The sequence below is a fragment of the Lycium barbarum genome, chromosome 9 (assembly GCF_019175385.1).
Source record: "Lycium barbarum isolate Lr01 chromosome 9, ASM1917538v2, whole genome shotgun sequence".
In the NCBI taxonomy this organism is placed as follows: Eukaryota; Viridiplantae; Streptophyta; class Magnoliopsida; order Solanales; family Solanaceae; genus Lycium; species Lycium barbarum.
The window spans coordinates 41,111,214-41,121,069 of NC_083345.1; the positions used below are offsets into that span (position 1 = coordinate 41,111,214).

A 9,856-nucleotide genomic window follows, 5' to 3' on the forward strand; every position below is an offset into this window, starting at 1 on the left:
GACACCAACTTCACAACAAAGTAGCTCCAGCAATTTTTAGGTGTGATTTATTATGTTAGAGATTTTATCCCTAATGTCTCTACATATATTTCTCCACTTACAAAAATGCTCAAGCTTAGGGAAGGAACAAGATGAAGCGGTTCAAAAATAAAGGAAATATCCAAAGAAGTTAAAGCCCTCCATATCCCCACAGATGGAAAGAAGATATTGTAGACTGATGCCAGCAACGAATATTGGAGCGTGGTACTTTTTGAAGAAAAAGATAGCCAGAGAAAGATATGCGGATATGCTAGTGCAAAGTTCAAAGATGATGAACAACACTATCATTCCACCTTCAAAGAAATTCTTGCCGTGAAAAACGGAATTAAAAAGTTTAATTTCTTTTTAATTCACACGAATTTCTAATTGAAATGGATATGAAGGATTTCCCGAGGATCATCCAGATAAATCCAAAAATTATTCCAAATTCTCAGATTCTCAGATGGGCACAATGGTTCTCCCTTTACAAATTCCAAGTGAAGCACCTTAAGGGGAAGGATAATATCCTAGCAGATTTTCTATCCAGGCCGGATGAATTTTCAAAGAGGTTTGTGCAAAAGAATAAGATCAATAGCTAAATCTTCATGCTTGCAAGCTCACCAAAAGTCGGTTCATCCAGGACAACAAATCATCCGCTTGAATTATTCAACCAGTTCGTGGACCCATTTGATCCATCCATTCTTGCAGAAAGGACTTTTTATGAGCTTCAAGTTTTCAGAAAATATGGAGGACCCATCCATAAGCCGTTTGGAGTCAATCCAGTATACCCATTCTGTCATATATTCATACCACTACACAATGATTTTCTACAGGAGCTATTATTGTTTTTCTGGTACTTGTGTCACCAGTATATTTATGGAATTCAAGTGCGACATGTTTCGGGATTTTGACAAGATTGAACCTGCTCTCAGAATGTTTCTACAATGGTTCAAACTATGAAGATATTGGGTTCAATGTTTTCGAGACTCCTAAGTAGCAAAAATATTCATGCTACATCAACCGGTAAAGATTATTGACGGAAGGTCCATGCTCAGCCAGATATTTCACTCTGGTGGGAATTCCCCGTCTCCATCTTGTCCTTAGAAGATGAATACAACAAAGCACAGAGAATTATTTTCCAGCAAAATAAGTACATTCCAAATGAGATATGACCAAAGGAGTGGGCTCGTCAGAATTACACGGATAATCATCCCTACTCGGAGTAAGTCCGACAAGTAGCAAAGGAGTACCAAGTAGCATATGAAGTCATCAGGGATGAAGTCACTCAGGCTATCAAAAGGATAAGAATAAATATCCCATCTTAGAATTCACAAAAAATGGATCACGATATAGTAGGACTATCCAAAAGAAAATGTTACTACACTAGGTCGCTGAAAAGAAGCCTGGAAAACAAAGAAAGCTTCAACAAAAGGCATGGTGCTGAATGGTGGATAGATGAAGGATACACAAGCCTGCCATCAACACCATCAAACACTGCACCATCGATGATGCATGATGACATATGCAACATTTTCACCACTTACCCTTACTTACCTCAACAAATTACCCACAAAAGTTTACTACTCGTACTACAACAAATCTTCCTATAATTTTATATTTCCAGCCTTACTTTCACATGTTTTTCACAAGCTTGAACATGCTACCTAAAAGAGGACAAAAGTCTACCCCATTTTCACATGCTATCACATGGCATCACATGCTTGTCTACCCCACTTACACATGCTACCACATGCCGTCACAAAGGTTTTTCCATGTATATATTTAGGTTTTTCACATGCTTTGTTATGTTTAGGCTTAAATTTTTCTTGTTTTATTCGAGCTCCCCACATGTTTATGGGACCCACTTTTAATATAGGTTTGTCTTGTAGTAGTCTTCCAACTCCTATATAAAGGAGGCTAGGTAGTACTTGAAAGATCATCAAATAATCACCCTGTAAATTTTTAATATATCAATAAAATGAGTGCTTTCTAAATTTCTCTTGTTCTTCTATTTGAAATGCATGGAAGGCTGGGCTTCGGTTTAGTATAAGGTTAGAAAATATTGAGCAAGTTAACTTGCTGCAAGTACAAAAGTCTTTGGAAGTTATAACAACTAAATCTGTAGTAGTGTGAACTTTTTTCCGAGTTGAGTAGCCTGGCAATATGTCCTTAGGGATGTTGAAGCCAGTCCCGTTGTTGGAAATTTTTTTACATCTATGATCAAATTTATTGTTCGACTAGCTTGGCAAGCCGTCCTTCCGAATGTTGAAGCCAGGTTTGTGGCAAGTCGTCCTTATGGATGTTGAAGCCCAGTCCTTTATGTAAGAAAACTATTGTACTTGTGGTCTTACTGTCTTGCTTGCTATTTCATTGTCCTTTATTACTGTATCTGTATCAGATTCATCCTTAATTATCCAAGGTTCTTGGATCTCAAACGGAGCGAAATATGTATTTTTTATAAATCAAAATAATATTTACAAAATTATTTTGATAATATTTTTCCATTTTCATTGGGAAAAATAGCTTCAAATACATATTATAAGTCATTCAATATTTTTTATACATTTTTACTATTAATATTAAAGTATTTGTCAAGATTAATAAAAAAAAAATATAATAACTAAAAAAAATATTCAATTAATTGTTTAGATTATCAAGTACCAAATTGGCAAGTATTTCACTCTGTTTAATTCAAGAAATTTGATTAAATAAAGGAGTAATCATTTTACCTCTCAAATTTTAATTTTTACATAATCAATTTGCATTTTTCTGAAAATTTTAAATTAATCATAATTTATTAAATGCTTAATTGTGGTTATATTTAGAAATTTCTCATCAATTGTTAATTATGGATATAATTAAAATAATCAACTATTAGTTAATTACAGCCATAATTGAAATAATCAATTTCATATTTTAAGTCAATGAAGGCCATATTTGCAATTTAAAGTCCTTTTATGCAATTGGCCATGTCATTTGATTTGATTAATTGGTTAGTCAGTGTTAATTTGGTCATATTTGAAATGTTTAATTGATAGACATTCTCAATTTTGACTACACATGCGTATATACACGTATACCGTGTATATATTGTATATGTTTCAAGGTTTGGGGGCTGGGGGGGGGGGGGGGGTGCCTTTACTCTTTTTCTTGTTCTTTCAAATGAGCTGAGTGTAGCCTAATAAGGCCAGACCCGGCCTAGCCCCTCCACTATAGACGCTCCAAATAGACCCTATCGGTCTCATTTTTGAAGATGAGAGTTTTCAAGGGAAAACCCTTGGCGCCACCTGGGTGTTTTCTCTTTTCTACCATGTCATATTTGCCAAGAATGATAATGTTCAGTGTACAATCTCCTTTTACAAAGGTTGTACAACTATTTGAGGCAAGCAATTAATGCTCACCTCCTCTCTCCATCGAGTTTCAACGCAAACAAGGTAATTGTTCAAAGTTTTTTTTACTTTTCTGCAAATTCAAGGTCATAGGACTAAAAATCTTTAATGGGTTTTGTTGTATATGAATTCAAATGTTTTTTATTGGAAAGGGAAACCAAGAGGGTCCCCCCCCCCCCCCCCCCCCCAATTCTAATTATCCCACCACAAAACTAGGTTTGAAGCTCTTAGATTTGGGGTATAGAACCCTATATCTCACCAATATCAAAAATTCAAAAAATAGAATTGGTATACCTAGGGAAATCAATTGTAATCAAATCTAGATACACATCATCGCTTAAGTAAAGCATCCAATAAAAAATGTGCTCAACCTGAATAAGTCCAATCCACTCCAGCATCACAATACAACACCAAACATCTCAATCAAATCATAATGTAATGCAATGCAATATTGATATGAATGCAATGCCAAGCTATGCAATGCGGTGTACACATACTCCGGACGAAAATATCGAAGTCTCGGTAGAACAACCTAGCGTGACTCGCGAAGTCTAAGTGCCACCCGTCCCGGATCTTTTCCCAACAGACAGATGAGACCTCAGATCTTTGCCTACGGGGGCTTCTCACCGGCATCAACCTAGGGGACCCGCGGATTCCATGCACTAACAGCGATTTCGGAACTAACATCTGATATCGGCCATGCAACAACGATTCCTGAATTGATCATCGGACATCGACCTCTCACATCACTCAAGTAAAAGAGTTTCATCAAGTATCCATTTCACACAATCAACGATTCCAGGATGAACATCGAATATCGGCCACCTCACGTCACTTAAAATAGTTTTATCAAGTACAGTTTCACTCAAACAATGATTCCGGGATGAACCTCAGAAATCGGCCATGCAGTAGTGTATCATGAAAATGAGAGTGCATGCAATGCATGGATCAACAATCGACAATCATGCCCCATATCACAAGTACCAACAATGGGTAAGCCACAATACATCCGAATCACAAATACCAACAATGCGTATGCCAACTATATCATAATCAAGATGATAAAATATAATGCAATATCTATCAAAAACTCACGGCTGCAAGCCAACACAATAGCACAACCAAACACAATACAACGGGGTGAATGGAACCAAACACACAACAGATTAAGCAAGTCGATACACATTGTTACCACTTTCTTTGAACTCCGCCTAATAGCTGAAAACAAGTAAATTCACCACTTACGCACAATCACTTCCCCACACTTAATCCAGAACTTAGTCACAACCCTTGGTACTTTTTATCCTTCCATTTATCAACTAGTTTCGTTATTAATGGTATAACACGATTGTCCACATATTACGAAATTTCCTATCGTAAGTCATAAATGAATTATGTATTGTCCGCTACTCCCAAGTTACATAAATTCCACCAACATTTAAGAACTTTTTTTTAATGAAAACCACCAAGGTGGCATTTTATTCAAAACAAAAGAGTATGTACAAAATCAAAAAGAAAGGAAAAATAAAAAATAAAAAGATCAAAACATTCAGAAATAACAACCAAACCAAGCTAATCAACTAGAAACTCCTGGATAGTTGAATTTCCTCCAATATTCACACCTCAAAGATCTCACCAGGTGTATGGATTTCAATCTGTGAATTTTCTTCTAGAATCCAAGTATGTAGTTCATCAGGCTTTTAAGGTTGTCAAGTTGCACTCATAAGAGGGAATGCCAAACAAGAGCACACTCATATATTTGTTAGCATCCTTAACATAGGGAATGAGCATGAAACACACTAATACCACCCTATATGAAATCTGTCAACTAGTGTACAAGAGATGATATGGAGCTTAGGCATTTTGGAAAAAATATGCAACTCTTGAAGACTGCAAATATGCTTAAGCTGTTGTATGATCAGCTGCGACATCAATGCCATGCCACCCTAAACTTGGAAGTTGCAAGTTGCTCAAACAGTTGATGATCTGCCGCACAACCTGCATAGTTGATCAAGATGTTGTTGATGTGCTGCACTGCTAGTAGGTTGTTGCAATTATTGTATCAAGTCCTTCTGTCCCTTGTGTATATGATTCTTAAGTTAGGAACTTGAGCTTTATCCATGTTGATTAACTTCCTTGCCACACTAGGTAATTCCTGAAAATTATGAAACTGAACTGTACCCGTAAAATTAACAGCTAAGTTAGTTAAAAAAACTTGCCACTGCATTCCCTTCTTTGAATATGTGCTGAATCAGTGAGGTCTGATACGTCCTCCTTCTATTGATCTCCTTAACTATTAGAATAATGCTCCAAGGCACTTCCCATTCACTAGATATAAACTTCTTAATGGATAAGGAGTCAATTTCAATTATTAATGGCCACAGGTTGTGACTTTTACAATATGGAACACCATCCCTTAGAGCCACAACTTCTGCAATCAAACATGATCCATCATCAGTAAGTTTCTTTCCTTCAGCATATATAAGATCACCACAGTCATTTCTCACACAAAAGGTAGCTGAACTAGGACTAGGATCACCTTTTGCTGCACCATCAGTGTTCAATTTGAACCATCCTATAGGTGAAAAGTCCCATCTTACAACAACACAGGTAATGCCAGGTTGGAAACTTTCCACATATTTGACTATATCAGGCCATTTGTGTGGTATGTCCTGCCATGCAGGGAATTTAACTTTACAGAACCTATGAATGTTTTCCTGGATCTCGTGCAATACTCTATATAATGACAAAGTCCCCCATGCATTTTAGTATTTCTCCACTTCCATATCTGCCACAAGATCATGGCAGGAACAGTTCTAAACACCACTTTCAGCTTATAGTGACAATCAGCCTCCCACCAGATTTGACTAGCATGCTCGACATTATGACATACCATGGATATCCCTGCAGCATTAGAGAAGAATTTCCACATTTTGCTTGCTACTTCTCCATTAAGAAACAATGATCAATTATTTCTTGTTGATGTGCACTACAACAATAGCACCTAGAAACCAAAGGAATACCAATACTTTGCAACACCTCATGAACTGGTATCTTAAACTTCCACATCCTCCATAGCAGAAAGTTGATCTTGAAAGGCACCCCTTTTATCCACACCTGCTTATAAACCTGTGAGTAGTGTGCTCTTTGTCTTAATAATTCCCATGCACTATAAATTGTGAATTTTCCAGTACTTGTCATCATCCACCAGGGCTTGTCCCATTGACCTTCTTCAATATGGACTTTCAACTCCTTTACAACATGATTAGCAATTTCCTCAGGCAAATAATGATGCAGCCATCCCTCATTCCATCCATTTTCAGTAGTAAAGTGACTCACATCCTCTATACTTTCATCAGGAATGCAGTCATTAGGAACAACATAGTGTAATGCTTCTAATTTAGTCCAGTTGTCATACCAAATGTTAGCAGTACCACTTGTGTTTTCCACCAGATCTCTTGTTCAATGCTATCTCTAGCTTCTAACACCATTTTCCATACTTGAGATCCTCCTTTCCATGTAACATATTGTTGATACTGCTTTTTACAGTATTTATTCCAAAGGAAGTTTGCCCGAAGAGAGTTGGAAGTCCTAAATCTCCACCATAGTTTCGCATTCAAAGCCTTGGATACATAATAAAGGGACCTGAATACCAATCCACCTTCTTCAACTGGAAAACACATCTTTAATCAGGCAGCCCAATGTCTACCCTTCACATCCTCTTTGACCAGAAAAACATAGCAAAAATTTGATGAATCTCCTTGATCACACACTTTGGAGGCCTTATAGCTGATATAATATGGATAGGAACACTCTGAAGCACACTCTTGATTAATACTGCCTTGCCTCCTGGTGAAAGAAGCTTACTTTTCCAGGCTTGCAATTTGTCTCTAATCCTCTTAATAAGGTATGTATAATCAACTTTCCTTTTCCTTGCATGAGTTATTGGGCAGCCTAAGTAAGTAAAAGGAATGTTTCCTCTTTTAAAACTAGTGAGCTGCTCAACTTGCTGCACTAATACATTGGAGACCTTAGAATGCATGTAGAAAGAACTTTTTCTCTTTTTAATCAATTGACCAGAGCTGTCTTCATAAGCCTTCAGAGTATCCATAATTAGCTCCAATGATTTTGCATCAGCTGAAGCAAAAACTATGGTGTCATCTGCATAAGCCAAGTGATTAAGATTGGCATTCCATACCCTTTGAAAGCTTGATCATCAAATAATGCATTAAGAGCCCTTGTTAGTACTTCAACAGATAGTATGAATAAGGCAGGTGATAAAGGACCCCCCTGCTTAACTCCTCTTGATGAATGAAAAAAACCATAAGCCTTTCCATTTACTAGTATTGAATACCAGTTGTTAGCTAGTATCCTCTATATTATATCAATACACTGCTCAGAAAATCCCATTCTCCTCAGAACCTTCACCATAAATACCTAAGAGACTCTATCATAGGCCTTAGTCATGTCCAATTTGATGACTACATTAGCTAGCTTGCCTCTTAACCTTATATCAGAAACAATCTCTTGGGTTAGCAAAACATTCTCAATGATATTTTTGCCCTTTACAAAACCTGATTGATTGGCAGATATCAATCTAGGTAGGGCCTTCTCCAATTTGTTATGCACCACCCTAGAGATAACTTTGTTGATAAAGTTACTAAGGCTAATAGGCCTTATGTCAGAAAAGCTTACCACTTCATTCTTCTTAGGCAACAAAACCAGGTTTGTATGAGTAATAGACTTAGGCAAAGTTTGACCCTCAAAGAACACCTTCACCAGATTAAATACACCAACACCAACAGTTTCCCAATAGCATTGATAAAAAATACATGTGAGTCCATCTGGACCACTAGCACTATCCCCTGATAATTCAAACACAACCTGCTTGATCTCTTCAAGTGTTGGGATAACAACAATGTCTGTATTTTCCTCATGTGAAAGCATACTAGGAATATGATCCAATATAGCCATTTCAGATTGAAAGTTCTACATTGAATCTTGATTGAATTGCTTCTAATAAAAGGAGATGGCCTCATCAGCTATCTCATTAGCACTTTCTATCCAGTTACCATCAGCATTTTGAATCCTCATAATCAGAGTTCTTTTCCTCCTACTATTGACAATATTGTGAAAAAATCTGGTGTTTCTATCCCCGTCAGCAAAGCAATCATAGCCAGACTTTTGCCTCCAAAACTCCTCTTCATAGTGCAAGTATCTCTTAAGTTCATCTTGAGCTCTTTGTAACGCCATTCTATTAACTTTAGTAGGAGACTATTCAAACAACTGTTCTTTAATGCTCACAATGTCCTCTCTAATAGTTAACTGCGTGAATATGTCCCCAAACACCTGCCTGCTCCATGCTGATAAAACAGCTTTAATTTTCTTCACTTTCTTTTTAAAAGATAAGAATACCTCCCTTTCCTCTTCTGCGTGCGAGTTCTGAGTTACAACTGATTGGAAAGATTCATGATCTACCCAAAACTTCAGAAATTTGAAAGGCCTAATAAATTGCTACTGTTGTTCATTACAGGATAACAACAAAGGAGCATGGTCAGAACTAGTCCTAGCAAAATGGTCCACTTCAATGAGACCATACCATTGCTGCATCAAATTATTATATAGATTTCTATCAAGCCTTTTGAAGATACACTGCCCATCAGATCTCCCATTCCGCCAAGTGAAAGGGCTTCCTTTAAAACCTGCTTCACTTAGTTCACATGAGTTAATACAAAATGCAAAGTCTTCATATTCAGATGGCAATACTGGCAGTCCACCAATCTTCTCTTCCTCATTCAAGATCACATTAAAATCACCCCCTATCAGCCAAGGAGCTACCATCTTATCAACTAGAACATAAAGACTATTCCACAAAGCTAATCTTTCCATTGCATCACACTTTGCATAGACCATGGTGACAAACATAATCTTGTTCATCTGTTGGAAAGTAAGCTTACAGGAAATTTGTTGAGAATCATCCCACACAATATCCACATCTATATCTGTATTAATAAAAAAACCAGATCTTCCCAGAGGCATTATAATAAGCATGCTCCATTCTTACCTTCCTCTTATATTGTTTAATATGTCTAGTATGTTGAAAAGGTTCCATTAGTGCTATAAGGCTAAATTTAGGATGCCTATGCAATTTTTGAGTCTTTACTGATCTAATATTCCAGAATAATGTTTTCATCATAACTTATGATTACCTTTTGCTGCTCTGTTTATCATCCTCTAATTCATTGACTTGCATTTCTTCCACCAGCTCACCAGGCTTCTCAGCATATAGTCTTTTCTCACTATCTTCTTCTGCTAGGATTTTGTCTTCTATTTCAACCTTTATTGTAGCATGATTTGGTTCCTCTTCCTTGACTGTCTTTTGCCTAACAAAGGATTTGTTCACCAACTCCATTGTAGTCTTTCCAATTGCATCTGTAGGCATATTATTC

General features: G+C 36.9%; 1 protein-coding gene across 1 annotated transcript; it reads right to left on the reverse strand.

The window, feature by feature from the left end:
• Positions 1-8,681: 8,681 nt before the first annotated feature.
• LOC132611891 (uncharacterized) lies at positions 8,682-9,446 on the reverse strand. Its single transcript, XM_060326251.1, has 2 exons — positions 9,007-9,446; positions 8,682-8,910 (listed from the first exon to the last, which is right to left on the reverse strand). The coding sequence occupies exons 1-2, from the start codon at positions 9,444-9,446 to the stop codon at positions 8,682-8,684; spliced, it is 669 nt and encodes a 222-aa protein (XP_060182234.1).
• Positions 9,447-9,856: the final 410 nt, after the last annotated feature.

Excerpts from the sequence above, each read along its gene's own strand:
- LOC132611891 (XM_060326251.1), bottom strand. The coding sequence starts at position 9,446 with ATGCCTCTGGGAAGATCTGGTTTTTTTATTAATACAGATATAGATGTG. Across the intron at positions 8,911-9,006 it reads AATAATTTGATGCAGCAATG|GCCTTTCAAATTTCTGAAGT; the intron begins GTATGGTCTCAT and ends GCAATTTATTAG.